At 38.4% G+C, this 16495-nt stretch overlaps 1 protein-coding gene across 11 annotated transcripts in view; it reads left to right on the top strand.

Moving 5' to 3' along the window:
* LDB2 (LIM domain binding 2) overlaps positions 1 to 16495 on the top strand; it is a 219296-nt gene that overhangs the window by 63613 nt on the left and 139188 nt on the right. For all 11 annotated transcript variants that reach the window (XM_026847123.1, XM_026847130.1, XM_026847131.1 and 8 more), the window contains one exon: positions 13902 to 14004. In XM_026847123.1, coding sequence (XP_026702924.1) covers positions 13902 to 14004 — 103 coding nt within the window. The remainder of the gene's footprint in view (positions 1 to 13901; positions 14005 to 16495) is intronic.

Here is a 16495-nt window from a genome sequence, read left to right as displayed (position 1 = left end):
GGCTCCTGTTCTTAAAAAAACCCCACACTTTAATATCTATTCAGAGCTTTGATTTCAAGGTGGTTTTTTTGATAGGAGAAGGTACAGAGTGCACAGTCTACACCAGAAGAATAGAGGACCTAGTTACTCTAAGCTTGAAGCAAGAAAGTAGGTACTAAAGACTGATAATTTCAAATGTTAAGTTACAAGGTCTATCTGTTTGCTCCCAGCACTACACCATGCAGAACAGACACTGCTGCATATCAGCTGGGGTAGACCCTGTAGATCAGGAAGGTATCAGTAAGATTATTTTGATCATCCAAATACTGACAGCGTAATCCTGCTTGTGGTCCCTTCAGATCAAGGTGCATGTCTATTTTCAGGGAGAGATGGAGAAGCGGCTTTGATTCTGTACTTGTTCTGCGAGTCCATCGAGACTTTAGGACATGAAGGCCTGTGATTGTACTGGAGAGTGTTGAATCAAGTCAGAAGGAAGTCAGACCAGATCTGACCCCTGCCAGATGTTGAGCCTTACTGAACTAGAACATTCACAGGAGTCTGAACAAGGACCTGCTTGCTTAATACAAAGCTTATTTGATCTTCAATACACTCCTTTGTCCTTGCTAATATGCTGCAAGATACATGGTGGGCTCTGTGCTGACCTGGCAGTTTCTGATGGGCCTCTTGCAGCTTTCAGACCTCACATGTTGTGGAGGTTATAAAAAGTTCACATTCATTCTAGAGTGCCTCAGACCAGGGATAACTTAATATATGATTTTAAGAGACAAATGGCCTGATCCAGGAGACACTAGTACAAAAGCTGAGACTATCAACAAAAAGCAAGTGTATGCATGTCTGTATCACTGCTTGTAGAAAAAAACTCTTCAAAATCAGAAAGTAGAACTAAGCAAGCAAGAGGGAGAAAAAAGAACAGAAATAATTTGATCTAAAGCAGAGACGTGATCCTTCAGTGCAGCATACAGAAACCAGGTGTGAAAGTCAAGCTGATTGTGGAGGAACTTATTTGGAGAAGGAGAATCCTAAGATGTTTGAACCGTCAGCACCTGGACCTAGCACCCTCAGAAGAGGATCTGTGATACTTTGATATAGTCTTTATTTGAGGACCTAGAGAAAGATCCAGCTATGATCAATTTTGTAGGCTCTGATTAAACACAGAAATATGGTAACATCTCACAGTGGTTGTCACTGCACTGGTAGAAACCAAGCTGCTTGGTGTGGATCCATATATTCTGGGCTGAGCTTGACATAAGCTGACATAAGCTTCCCCTAGTCTAAGAAGACATTAGCACTGAATCTTTTCTGATTTTCTGTCTCACTCTCAGATGACAGCTCCTCTGGCAGTTACATGTTCCCAGAAATGGGACCATGTAGTTTCTTGGCTTTGTCAAGGCTACTGCTGCCTTCTCAGGCTATTTAGTAATCTGAACACAAAACTTCCAGAAAAACTGTAGATGCTCTGGGTTTAGAGCACTCTTGAGGAACACATAATACTTTTAAAAAAATTTAGGGTTCTGAGCATGTTATTTCTTATTTTCTTTAGAAATGCACAGCTGTAGCAAAACAAATGAACAAAAAACCCCAAGCCCCACACTATATGCTTCTGTTAAGACATAACGATTTAAATCTTTGAAAATAGGTCTGAGCTGCCCGAGAAGTGCATTCCTATACATAGCTTCTTTAAGTTATTTCACTCTCCTCTGCAGCAATTCTGTGCATGATTCACCATGTTATGCAAAAATGTTTTCTTTCTTAAAATAGTTTCCTGTGTCTTTGAGTTTTCTCCCAGACATCATATTCTTTATGGATTTAAAAGGCTGTATCAACACTGGTATTTTTGTTTAGGCTATAGATATTCATGTCTCTAGATCCTGTTCGTGAAAGAAGTTAGGGAGGAAGGGAACTGATTTTCTCAAGGCTTTGCTTGCTCTTTGTCAGAAGATACTTTCACCTGGAAGGCAATGAGAGTAAAAATCTACATCAGCAGTCCTAGGTGTCACTCGGCTCTCAGAGTAATGTGGAAGTTAAAAATCAGAAAGACCATTAATCACTTTTCACAGTGGAGCTTGTTGACTGTCGTGAACACACTAAGAAAGTCCAGAGTTTCCAAGCAAATTCACAAGCTTTCCATAAGCAAATTTTCCAAATTGTCACATGCATATAGTCCTTTTTATAGTGCTTTACATCCTACAAATTTATACAAATAAATTTTGAAAGGATTAGGAAATAGGGAAGCCAAATAACCATCTAACAAAAGTTAAGAAATCTCAAGTGAATCAGTTTCACTGCTGATCTAACAGGTCCACAGAGTCTGAAGCGATAGATTGTAGTTCACAGGAGGCTACTGCTGTGATGAAAAGATGTTTAAAATTTCATTAGATGTTTATGGACCCAGAGGTGAGGCCTTTTTTTTTTTTTTTTTTAAAAAAAAAAAAAAAGGATTAAACACTGACCTGTTACGATCTTTCAACTAGATCATATCAGGTCTCAGCTACAAGGATGACCTTAGTGGGTGATTTCCCTGACATATATAGCTCACACTTGGCCTTGCTTACTTTGTTTAAATTTAGATTTATACATTTTTCATGTTTAAGCAGTAGGGTAGATGGTAAGTAGACATTTTTAGTAAATAATTGCTCATGTTGCTACTAGTTGACTGACAACAAATGAAATCCTACAAGGATTTTTATACATTTTGGTGGTAGTGATACAGCTAAGTGGCCACTTGGTAGGTGAGAGCTTTGTTTGTCTAGGGTTTTAGCATAATCATTAAATCACAGCTTTCTCTAATTGCTTCAGCCGCAGCCAAACTCAGTTGGATGGGATTCTGTAGCAAATGGAATTCTGTCACATTCAATATCAGTGTTTGCTTTATTAAATAGCATTTCTCTGGGGACCCGCATAGACTTTTGGAGTTTTTAATTTGTTACGGTACGTAATAGCTGGCTTCTGTGAAGGAATTGTTCACCAAACTGCCGCCTTATTATTACTACTGATGCCTTTTTACTATAAATGAGGCTGACAAGATAAGATACACCATTTAAAAGAAAGCTGTACTTACTTTGCTCAGTGCAGACTGAGTTTTGAAAGGGCGCTCTTCTTGGAATAGATAAATTCTCCCATTTCTTTTGAAGTGAAAATTCAAAGTTAATAATTAAAACAAACACACAAAACCACTCTGTTATCACAACCTCTGGGTTTCCCAATTTGTGCTTCATTCTCTCTATATTTCTTTCAGTACCTTTCAGGACAGGAACTAAATATCCTTTGATTTAGCAACCTTAACACTCTTGTCAGTGATTTATTACACTGTTATACAATATTATAGCAGCAATAACAGTAAAAGTTTTGGTTCTAAGTATTTTTTTTATTGTAAGCAGGTGATTCAGACATCTCCATTTGAATCAGATTTTTAATTTGTAAATGCAAATGTCAGTTTAAATAGTTCACTACTCTGTGCTTCTCGCCATCAAAATTCGTAAACCATGGTGTATGCTGAGAATCTGTGAGTGTCTTAAGCGCAACCCATCCTCGCTTTGTTAGAACAACCTGGACTCCTGATTGTTATTCCTTCATTAATCACATTTGTCTGTCACATGCCTGTTAGTGAGTGTTACGTGCTTGAGATGGATAGTGCTATGCGATGGAAACAGGGAGTAACCAAGTGATCTGACAGTAGCAGAAGAATACATGAGAAATGGCAATATTTGATATGTGTGGTCTTGATTTAGGAATTCCTTATATTTCAGATTTCTGAGGATGTAGGAAGATACATATGAACAATTCTGCCTCTAGTTTAATTGTATCTTGTAAAGGAATTTTGTATCCAAACACAGGATGAGATAAAACACAGGACCTGAGGGCCTTTATTGGCAACTACGGCTAGCCAGGGAGTGAAGTTAGGAAGCCAGGCAAATAATCACATCTTCTTCATTTAAAACATTTCATACTGGCAGAAATCTTTAACCAGTGCTCCAACTTCTGTCTGCCACTCGGAGCTTTTTATATGAAACAGCAGGAACCTGGCAGCCTGGAGATCTTTGAGCGTTGAGAGCAAAAAACTTGAACATCATTTATAGGTTTTCCTGCCAAGACTGTAAAAATCTAGATGAAGTAGATACGGTTGTTTCACCCAGCTTTTCAGTTATGTTTGTCCTTCACTATGTAAGCTCCAAAACTTAAACCAGTTTTCTTCCTGAATTTTAAATTCTTGGTAGGTATATAGAATAGGATTTATCTTACCTACCTTTATCCCTGTAAACATTACATTGCTAGACTGAACTATTCTCTAGGCTCCCTCTACAGTCAGTGAAGAGACAGATATCTCCAGGAGGCTTTTTATCTCATATGAATTTAGACAACTGTCTTGGGGTGAAATGAATCCCAGCCCTCTTGTCACCCTCCAGCTTTGATTCAGCAAAAGTAACAAGTTCCATTTCAATGCTGGGATTTGGAGCCTTGCACAGAATATGCCAACATCTGATTTCCACTGAATTTAATGGAAAATGAATGCATAAGTAAGTCCTTTAATTAGTTTTGAAAATCTCAGCCTTAATGTTTGATTAAGTTTCAATGCACATGTGTTTGTATATCAAAAATTACAAGCAATACATAGAGCTATATTATTTTTATAAACCTGAGCATCTGAAAACTTCAGCTGATTAGTTGCCCAAATGGCTGATACACATGATACTAATTATTTTGTAGTGTTGAAAACTGGACCAAGTAAGTAGAGTCTAAAATAGGGACTTTACACTTAAGCGCTACCTTTTTTCTTGTCTCTTTCTTAAGTAGAGTTTAGATTCTAAAACACACATTTAACACAGATAATATTTGTGGGTGGAGTAACACTGCCAGTTGACAAAAATGGCTTTGATTACTAATCCTGGTAAGTACAGAATGTGTACAGGAATTAACTTGAAATGTTCTTTTGCTGTACTAAAGAAGTAATCCTTTAAAAAGATCACAAGGTGGGGGCTTCTGAGATGCGTTGAATAAAAAAATGTGAATGAACTTTTAAGGAACATAATTTTCAGGTGACTATATCTCTTTTATGTAATTATTTGTTAATTCCCACAGTGTTGTTTTGCTTAAAGAATATGCACTGTTTATGTAGAAAAGGTATATATTATTTTTGATTAATAACACATAGAAAAGAACTTGATTTTGTGCTTTACTATTGCTTCTTACCAGAATTTCTGTAAAGTGCCATAAGATTTGCTTCTCTGTGCTACCTGGAATTATATAGTGCTGTTACAATTTCTTTGGGCGATATCTGAACACCCAGAGCCACAGTTATATTATTAAGCACTTAAATGCAGCCAACAATATGCAATTTAAAGTGTAGATATGCTTGTAAATAGTAACAAAAGGGAGTGATTTCTTAAATGCTTCCCTCTTAAATGTTTTCTCTTTTTCTGACTAGTTATTGCTAAATTAAGCTTTTGTCCATGACATTACCTGTCCTCTAAAGGAGATGGGACATATGATACACTGGATCTTTTCCACTTCATGTACCTTTCCAAGAAATAACAGCTCTTTGGTTAGACAGAGCTGTCCAACATTGTGCTACGCTCTTACCTGGTTTGCAAAGCTTAATAGGAAATCATAATCTTTCATTAATTTGACTTTCAGGCTAACAAATGCATACTTGGATCCCAGTCCAGCAAAGCATTTAAGCATATCCTTAATTTTAAAAATCTTTTGATGAGTCTTAGCAAGAGTCTTCTCAAAGCCCTGTAGGGTAGAGGGTGTGTGTCATATAGAGATATATCTCCTCATCTGTATATCTTTTCAACCCATATAATCTCCATATATGATAAAACCAACTCTTCATTGCTGCATTACTTAGCTGTCACAGGATACTTCTCCAAGAAGCTGGAATGTAGGTAGAATCATAGTTTGTCTTACCGAGTTTCCCTTCCCTACCTGGGCCACTAGACTTGCACAAGAATAAGAGGTAACAGCAGTATCTTTTCTTAACTCTTCTTAACTGTTTCTTACTTCTCAAAATGCAGTCTGTTAGATCATAGTTTTGTCTGCAGTTGGTCAGAGGCAGGGGCCTCTGAAGACCCCAGCTTTGTACTTGACTCTAATAAGTGTGGTGCTTTTGTGAGACTTCAGTGAACAAAGAGATGGTGAGAGTCCAGTGTGAAATGGAGGCATCAAGGACTGTCTTCATCGTCTTCCCATTGTAGTATTTAAATGTTGCCAGTAATAATTTTATTTTCACTATAATAACTGATGAAAGCATTTATGTTCACTAAATTTTAGAGCCTTGGGAGTTGGTGCATTTGGGTAGATAGACCCAGAGAGACTCTCATTAATGTTGTTGGGAATATGACTTTTTTTCTGTGCCCTAGTGACATACAACGTTTGATGCTCTATATTCACTGATGGCAATACTAGTTATTGCCTTTTCATTGGGATAGATGGCACAGTAGCTTCCATTTACTCATACAGATGGAAGTAAACAAGGTAAAAAAGAAACCAGGTCAAAATGTCAGAATAAAATAAGAACATTCATATGACTGACGGTAGTACAATAGATAATAGACACACTTAATATTCCATCTCTATAAACTATTCTCAAAGGCTGAGGCTGTGGGGTATTCTGTGGCAGAATAGAGAAGTGTAACTGTGGTTCATTTTTGATAAACACAAAACTCAAGTCTGTGATTTGTCTGCAATGATCATGGATGGAGAATACTACTAAGGAAATCCATTACTGATCCCAGCCAGCTAGAGACATCCTCATGCCTATTTAAAAGAGGGATCAAATTTAAAACAACTTTGAATATGGATTGAGCACGCACTGTACATACACTATGCTACGGGTGGAAGCGTCTATTTCTGTTAACAACTGCACATGATTTAGTTGTTAATGCCCAGTATTTTTGTTCACACAGCCAGAATATAGGTCTTATCCATAGAGACCAAGTGCAAGCTTACCCTATATACTTAAAAAGGACAAAAGAGCATCTTCTGCTAGTCATTGATAATATTGCTGTGAAATATCAAGGGTGATGCCATGGTGGCTATAAGGAATTGGCAGTGGAATATGTCTCAAGCCCAGCTTCATTGCTCTTTTTTCCTCCTTCTTTCTTCTATCCGTTCTTTTGCACAAATTCCAGGAGTGGAAATAATGAATTCAAATTAAAGAAGCAGGTGAAATGACACATTTCATAAATTAACTCTTTCTCCTCTGTACTGCTTACAATGCGGTATTAAACTCTCCAATCTTTGTCCATTTGCTGTAGGTGAATAGTGAAACATGCATAGAGTGAATATTTAAGGATTCATTTCTCTTTTGTCCATAAAATGCAGTAAAATTTAAACAATGACAAATAATAGGTTTGAGACCAGGCGCTCTTCTTTGATTCTGTTATTAGACTAAACCAGATAGCTCTCTGTTTTGTCCTTTCCTGACAACTTAAGTTTGAAAATCTCTGTAATTTTAAGGACTCCAACGATATCCAACTTGATATACATGTAGCATGTGTGTAGATGGAAAACTTGGGCGGTTTATATGTAATGGAACGACTATACTTTTATAGCTGTTTGTAGAATGGTCTTGCTATTTGCCAGCCTAGCAAGCAGTTGCCACAACTACTCTAACAAAAAGTCTCTAATTCAGGCATATGTTAGTGGCCAAATAACAAGGAAGAGGTCAGCCATAATTCTAAATATAAGAAAAATATTTCTCTTCCTCATATCAGTGTCAGCATGTTTCACTTCATATGAACCCCTGGTATAATTTCCTGGTATGGACTAGCTATTTGAGAATCGAAGTGACGCTATCTCAAAGCAATGTATCTGCAAAGCTGAGGTGTACGGCCAGTATCATTACAGCATAATTGTTTTGCTGTAGGATGCCAATTTCCACATCCCTGGGTTGTGAGTACAAGGAAATGGCATGAATCAGTTTGTATATTTTGCAAAGCTTCTCTCTCTCTTTTTTTTCCTCTCCCATTTTTATCTGAAATAAAATAATTAATGTTTGATTTTCCCAGTTCCCCATTCAGAAAATGAGCTGTTACTGCTTTTTTTTCCCCCCAGTATTTTGTTGCCTTAGAGTGTAACGGTTTATAGGCAATAGAAATAGGATCCTTGATATATTAAGAATTTGCAGCGAATCTGTAAGAGTAGCTTTCTGTTATGAGCTTTTCCCTGTAATTCTATAGGATTCTTAAAGTCATTCCAGATTTATGTGAGAAGCAGAGACATTGCCCCCATTTTGCACCCGAGTCAGTCTCTCTGAAGCAGTACTGCTGTGGGGATTTGTTACGTGACTATATTCTGCCATTTCAATAAAACAGAAACTTGGTGTTGTTTCTTTACTGTACAAAGATAAGTTCCAAAGTGGAATGTAAACAATAATTTAATTAATTATTAAGTAAGCTGAAGAAACTGATATGTTTTGGGCATTGAGCAGAGTTTTGGCAAGAAGTTGCAAGTATATAATGGAACAGAAAACTACTTATGACCAAAGCCAAGTCTTAAAATCTTTCTGCCAGTTTTACTACACATTGTTTGAGAGATGGCATCCAGCCACACTAGTAAGTGAAATAAAAGCAAGCAACACCATTAAAACTGTGAATATGTGTGAAATAACAAATGGAAGGAATAATCGGGCATTCCTGGCAGGGAGAGAGGAGCTGGAGATTCTGTAACATACCACTAGCTGCAAGATTAAAGGTATGTTTAATGCTATATAAAACATGCTTTATGTTTAAGGTAAAATAAATAAGAAACAATAACAAATGCAAAAGCAATGGGAGTGGACCTTACAAACCAGCCTTGGGCAACCGGATTGGTCCTCTTCTTCAGGTGCTTTTAATAACTGCACAAGGTACCGCATATTGATAGCAAAGATGCTCTGAATATATGATAGGTGTGCATCTTCTTGTACCTGTATGATAACAGACAGCCATTTGACTAAATAGGTTTCTCACCTACATAGTTTCCAAGAAATTTAAGACTCATAATATCAGTGTTCCATATAGAATTTATATAAATAGCCAAAAACCACTATGCCAGATCATAAAAACATTGTGCATTGCAGGGCCAGACCTACAGATCAGTACTCAAATGTCCAAATGTATAAAATTAAGATATATGGATCCCTGTTACTTTGTTACTCCTGTGAAATTTATATCAGAGCCTTAAATATGTTGGGTAGACTCAAGATGGGTCTAATTTAAAGCTAATGGAGAAAGTTATTGGCTTCTTGTACTCAGGCATTTTATTTTTAATGGTTTATCAGCGTGCTCTGAGTATAAACATTAGTGTCAGAATTTTTTTATGATACTTATCTTGTGATTTCATAATTTGTAATGGCTGTGCAGTTTTTACAGGTGTATTTAATGGCAAAAACTTATCTTGAACTGCATTTTAAAAGCTCAAGTGTAGTTTGATTTGCTGGGAATGGGAGGAGGGAGGAATACCATTCTCTCCTTGGAGAGACAGCAGTTTCCTCATGCAGCATTAACTTGAAAGAATATGAGAAGTGTGTATGTTGCCAACAGGAGAGCGGACATATAGAGTTCTGAAAATAGTAAGTGTCAATAGGGAAGGGTTTCAGGTGCCAGAAGAAAAATGTACGCTCCCAAAGGCACTATCTCTTTTTATTTTTGCCTTGTCCAATGCCAAGCCGCATAGGTTGATGTTTAAAATACAATTCTTTCACTGAAAAGTGATTATGTAAAAAAAAGAAAAAAAAGGTCCTGTTTCAGAACAGATGTGTTTCCTGTATGTATTCAGAAGAGCATTTATTTGTTTCCATGACTGTCTTTTTAATATACTATTTACACCTGTTATATGTGTGAAGCCAAAAGCAATGTGAGGGAGAAAATAAAAATCCACTTCTTGCCAAGTACAAGACATGATGGGGCAGCTCTTGCCTGAGGCGTGTAGGCAGCGGGACCTCTGCATCCAGTCTTCTTGGGAACACAGTAGCCATGCTCTGCAGCTCTTTCCCCTCTGCAAAACACTAGCCTAGAAGTCTGTAATGGGAACAAACTGAGCTGAATATTACTTTTATCCTTGTTAGCCACCAAGGGCAGGTGACTGCTCTTCTTTATAGCAACTTTTTCATATGGTTGAAGACTGTCATCGTATTCCCTGTGAGCTGCTTCTGTCTTATACACAGCTAGGTCCTTCTGCTTTGCTTCCTATGAGTCTTTTGTGGTTGGTTTGTTTATTTACTTGTGTCTTTAAACAATGATTCCTGTTGTTCTCGGATAAATTCTTTAAGAGTGGGTGGCCCAGACCTGGCCACAGTATTCCAGAAGAGGATGGACAATAGTCCACCTGAAGTCTTTTCAGCGATGTGTTTGCTGGCATGGAATGGAATTATATCTAAGACTTTTCCTTTATTTGCAAGAGCAACAGATTTCTGACATATTTGCTTTACGATCTGGATCATTTTCTACAGTATTGCTTAGCCAGTTATTCTTCCATTTTCTATTTATGCTTTTGTCACTTCACTTTGTTGAATTTCATCTTCATTTCAGATCATTTCGGCAATCTATCAAAATCATTTTGAATTCCAATTCTGTCCTGCAAGGTATCTGCATCCTCTCTCAAGTGTGGTTTCATGTACTGACTTTTTACATGAACTCCATTCTGCCTTCCAAGTCATTAAACAAAAATACAGGAATTTGGAGAAAACGCCATAGGCTCAGTTGGCCTTATATTCCAGTTGCAAGATCTATTTTGGTTCAGCAATCACCATCACAGGCAAGTAGAAAAGCCTCATTTGGCTTGCAGACTCTTAATCATGTAAGTGTGTAAGGTGTAAAGAAGAACACAGCTTGACTCTCAGATCACACAGTGAACATGTGGGACTATTAGATGGAGGGGGAAAAAGAACATCATTGTACTTAAAATCTGATTACATTTGCCAAAGAAATCAGAGTCAGGAAAAAATACTGAAACCCTAGGATTCCATTTGCTTGGAGACCCTATTCAGATTTGAGCCATGCTTCAAATTACAAATAATACTGGGGGTGGAGGGGATCAGAGGGAACAATGACAGTTGTGGCAGATGACGTTTTGCTGCTTGGGTAGCTGGCTACAGCAGCATGGCATCTTCACTTATGACCCAACTTGCTGGCTGTACTCTCCCTTCTCTCCTCTGACCCATTCCTTAAGTTTATTTTAATACAAAATATTTTTGAAGTATTATTATTTTTTTTTTTTGGTTATGTTTAGGCCATTATTTCAATGTTTGAGCGTGTGAGTGCACTACGTGAAAGGGAGGTTGCCATGGTAATTTCTCATTATTGTTGAATAGAAAAATAATTACTCTGGCAAAATCCCCCGTAACCTGTCAGAGCATAAGTTAAAGATGCCTGGGGGCAGCCTTGCCTTCACCATCCCCTTTTTGCAAGAAAAAGGGGGTGATTTTATTATTCTTTTTTTTTTTTAGTAATAACTGGATCCTTTTTCAGCTTGGCTAGAGGACACCTCGTTTGGTTTTGTTCACCATTTGGCTGTGAGAGTAGTTTGGCCCACCTGTGACAAGGGTGGAGCAGAGAATTAATCAGCAGAGCATATCCAGTCTTGACAGAGGATTTATATTCCATTAAGGCTTGGGGGTTTTTTAGTGGGTGAGGGTGGGGTGTTGCATTTTCTGGTTTTCCTTCTTCCTGACATAAAATATGCAAAAGCATAAGATAAAGACCTTGGACAGTATCCAACTGTGACAGAGTCTGGCTATTTCTTCTGTCCAGGGAGGGAATCCACAGTAATTCTGTCTCCACATTTTCCTTGCCTTCAGACTTCTTGGAAGCAAGAACGAGTGAAATTGTGTGGTTTTGAGGTGAGGCCTTGCACTTTCCTTGCTCTGTCTTCCCCATGTGCACTTGTACCCCAACTATGTGGTGCTCCCCTTTTGCCTCCCATGTCATTGAATGCTGCATGAGTAGCTCCAGTGATACTCAACTACTGAGTTAACAAGAGCTGCAAATGTGGTATGTGACATTGCTTCAATCCTTCCCTCCCCTCTTCCTTCCCTATGACAAGTATGTGTTAAAGGTCCCAGTTAAGCGATCCTGCAGCCTCTCTTTTGGCAAATGGCAGGGCATGTAGCTTATAATTACTTGTTGGACAGTACACTCTCGTATGGGCTTATAATGTCACCCATGAGGCTATCCCAAGTGAAGGGTGGGCACTCAGAGGTATGTTGCTAGAAGCTGGTTGCCAGGCTTCTGTTGAACACCTGTATTCTATACTTCCTGTTGTGGCTACTCAGGTAGTTAATGCGATGAACTTTGCATGTGGAAACACTCATCAGGTTTACACCAGTAAAGAGGAAGGAGCAGCAGCTCTCTGTGACAACAGATTTTTAAGACATGGGGGATGGTTTTGATACTCTTTGTATGACAGAATTTTGAGCAAGTACCACAGGGCTATGATGCTTGTTGTGCTGCTGCTGCTGGGTGGGACAAGCTTTGGCAAGGAAAGTGAATTAGAGGCTCTGACCCAGTCAAGAAATTTTTTTTGCGGTCTCTGGTAGAAGCCAGGATGCTAAAAGCTGTCCTTACTGTTTCTTCAGTGGATGCGTGGCAAAAATCAAAGTTGTGAGGCAGGAAAGATACCCTGCTCAGCAATTTGGAGTGAAATCCAATAGTGATGTCTTCAGGAAAAACAGGAGCAGAACTAAAAACCAGAGATAGTTATTTCTCTCCATGTGTACATACAATGAGTATGACAGATGCATGTTTTGTCTTAAATTGGTATTTTATCTCAGAGGTTTTTTTTTTCCTGTGAAGGTAACAAATGTTTTCTGGCTTAGTTATATATTGCTTGAGCATTAAGAAGTACTCAGTGCTCACTACACTGAATGAACCTGGCCTTGCATGCTGGGAAGGCAGCTGCCGTGAGTGGGATAGAGTGGCTCTGAGGAGTGCGGCTGGGGCATCTTCAGAAGTGTATTCCAGCTTTGTTGCTGATCCTGTGTGCTGCAAGTGATTTAAATGTCAGGGCTTCAAAGGAGAAGAGACTCCACCAAACATTTCAAATTCAGCTCTTAAATATATCCGTAGTTTTTGAATGAAACAATTGGTGCATGCTGTTGTTGCTAGACTTCCGTGAAAACCCTTGCAAGTAGGACCGCTCGCACAGGTGCTAGACATCGAGGTTTGGATGCCTCTTGTTGATCACCCAGGTCTGAAAATGCCTGGTTCGACTGTCAATGCCAACAGACCACCTGTAATGGTGTACTGATACATGCTTTCCATTGTGCACTGTATTCATAATAACTGTGTTCCAGCTATGTGTATTACTGTAAGTCTAAGTATACACAGGCCATCTTAAAATACAGGTTTTGCTTCATGTATCACACTGAAAGGTAAAGATTTCTCACAACAATTATGTTTAAGCAACTAGCTGGTATTAACCTGCTGGTATTTAATTAACCATTGTATTTATATTAAATGCATTGGAATGGAATGGCTATCATATTTAGTTTCTAAATAACTTCCTTGTCAGTTCATGCTGATAATCAGGTTATGTAGCATTACAGAATTAAGTACCGAGGTTTTTTCATTATTAGGACCAGTTATTTGAGATACACAGCCCAGAAAAGGGGGTAAGAAGTCATAATTACTTTATTTGCAACTGAGTTATAAAACCATTTTTAACATTTGAAGAAAAATATTCATTTATGAGAGTAAAAGTTTTACATATTTAGTGTGCTGGATAAAATGAAAGCCAGTTTATTGTATGATAAATGAAACATCTTAGCTTTTTTCTTAAATTAGTACTAGAACTTTAGGAAAATTAGTTTGAAATATCATATAGACATCTATACCCCAAAATCATAGGTGAAGAATTTCAGACTATGTGTGATCCTATTTTAATTTTGCCTCCTGTTAAGTGAATGTTCTGTTGCTTCTTAGGATAGTGACAACCTCTGGTGGGATGCCTTTGCAACTGAATTTTTTGAAGATGATGCAACCTTAACCCTTTCATTTTGTTTGGAAGATGGACCAAAGCGATACAGTAAGAGATACATTTTTTATTCTAATTTTAATCTCAAGGTTCTAAATACAGTTTATCTACAAGGTACAGATGCAGCCCTGGCAGTGACAAAGTCATTTGTTTGTATTCAGTGACCATCAAGTTCCATTGAAGAATTGCATGGGTTGGGATTCCATTTTTTTGTGGAATTCCTCTGGATTTTATTACATGAAAATAAATTATTTCCTAGTGGAGTAGGGCAAATAATACAATATAATCTTCGGAAATTTTTAATTAATTTGCTTTGGCTGTGTTTGCACTCTTTGTTAATTTGGTTTCTGCAAACATTAGGTGTTGAGTCTTGTGGGCAAAATTGTTCACAGAAGGGAACTTTGTAGCAAATTTCAGTATTGTTGCTGGAAGGGCTTCCAGATTTAAACAGGGATCAGAAAAAAAATAGCAAAAGCTATATCATTGCTGGTGTAGATAATCATTATTCCATCAGCTGTGTGGATTTATGCTGTTTGCACACATTAAGGACCTGCCCTGGGTTTTTTTCTGAAAAGCAGTGGAAGTTTAGCATACTCTATCAAGGACTAAATGAAAGCTTGAATAAAAGTGAAGCAGTGAATAAATCTGATGGCATTGGTATCCATTGCCTGCATACATTCAGCAGGAAAGAGGAGTAAAATTCATTGAACAAATTGTTTGAAGTGAATAATTCACTCAGCTTTAGCACTAAGCAACAGAGAGATAAGTAAACATTGAAAAACTGCATTGCCAATTGTTTCACTCCATTCAGAGTGACCCCTGCTTTATGGTGACAGCTTGTGCTCTCTGCTTAATGTTCTGAATCTTGCAAGGTTCTTCTTTTTCATGAGAGTGACTGATTGTCAGCGTATCACTCACATACTTCTAATTCCTTTTATCAATTATCTCAGGTGTTTATTTGACAAGTGTTACTTACCTTCTCCCGGAGAAAAAATAACAGCCACTTTGAACGCACGTTCTGGGATTAGTGTTGACAGAATTACAGTTTCTTGCCTTTCAAAGCAAGTGATAACTCTGTAAAGGTCCTCAAATTACAGCCTATAGCAACATTGGTAACAGCTGATCTGTCCTGATTAGGTTGAGTCAACTTGTCAGATATCAGATTTGCTAGTTGTGTTATCAGTCCAGAAGGCACAGATACATCAGCAAAAAAGCAATTAATGTCCAGTTAGATCAGAGGGAGTTGTGTTTCTGGAAAACAGTGCTGCATATGAAAGAATTTGTCAAAGAGTAAAATATTCCTGTTGTCACAAATGCTTGATAATGGTTGAGCTGTCTATAACTGGGACAGTTTGGTACGGGGCAATACTGTAATTCTTAGCATTGTTGCTGATAAGTGTGATTGAAAGAACAAATTACTGTAGGCACATTTTAAAAGCAACTAGTACATGAGATTTTTCCTCTGGTTTTAATTTCTGGTCTCTGCACAAACCGTTGTTTCTTTTGGTGGTGTTATTATCAGCGTCTGGATTTAAAGCACAGCATTTAGGGCTCGTTTTGTTCATTCATGTTTCCTTTCCTTCATTAGTAAATATTCATGTAATTCCAAACTACAGTATTAGTGATTCTTTCTAACACGAGCGGTATTCCTGTTCAGTGATATTCTAAAGAGCATGCCTGAGCTGTTCCAGTCTGGGACTTCCATTGCCATCTGAGCAGGTTTTGAGAGGAGCCTTGAGGGTGCCAGGTTGTGCAAGTTCCTGCTCAGGAACATGTCCAGCGGTGCTTGGGGAGGTTGCAGAGTGGAGGTTGTGTGTTAAGAACAACCCTCTCTTCCTACAGGGAAGTTTGTGCCCAAAAACATGTCCAGGAGTTGAGATCAGAGCAGTCTGCTCTCCTTTGGGTGAAAACATTAGCAGAAAATCGCTTCTACCTGTAGCAGGTCATTGTTAAGCACAGAGACCTGACTGAGGTCACGTTTTGCCTGCCCAAGCCGAGCACATGCTCCATTACTACTATGGCATCTCCCAAAGACATAATGTCACTGTGTACCTTTATTCCAAGCAACCAGTGAAATCGCTGACCAGTGAGTGGGGGCTCCTATTAGGGAAGCCAGAGTATGCTGAATGGTGGCAGCACCAAGTGTGGCATTTTGGAAGAGATGAAACAAAAGTGCCTGGTCTCCATCTGCACTGTTCCCAGCGACACACCTGCCTCCCTGCCCAGCATGCACACTCCTTAGTATGTAGTGGGAATTAAAATCATTGGAGCTGGCTGAGAGGGAAGAGACAAATTGTTTTTGCTCTTGCAGGCACAAACAATACTGGAGGGAACCAAGAATAGACCCTAGAAAAGAGAAATAGGCATCCTTTGAGAAGTCATTTATAGAGTTGAAAGTAATGAAAGATGCCAACCTCTTACCTTTGCTCCAGGATTCATCTCAAAATTGCCTGCCTTTGTCTTGCTTCAGCCTGTCAGAGATTTGCTTACATCTCTGACATCGGTTGTGGTTGCCACCTCATTTTCTTTCCTTTGGGCAATG

The sequence above is a fragment of the Athene cunicularia genome (assembly GCF_003259725.1).
Source record: "Athene cunicularia isolate RWA chromosome 4 unlocalized genomic scaffold, athCun1 chr4_part1, whole genome shotgun sequence".
NCBI classification, from domain to species: Eukaryota; Metazoa; Chordata; class Aves; order Strigiformes; family Strigidae; genus Athene; species Athene cunicularia.
The sequence above is the reverse complement of the archived record's forward strand: the minus strand, read 5'-3'. Positions and strand labels throughout refer to the sequence as shown.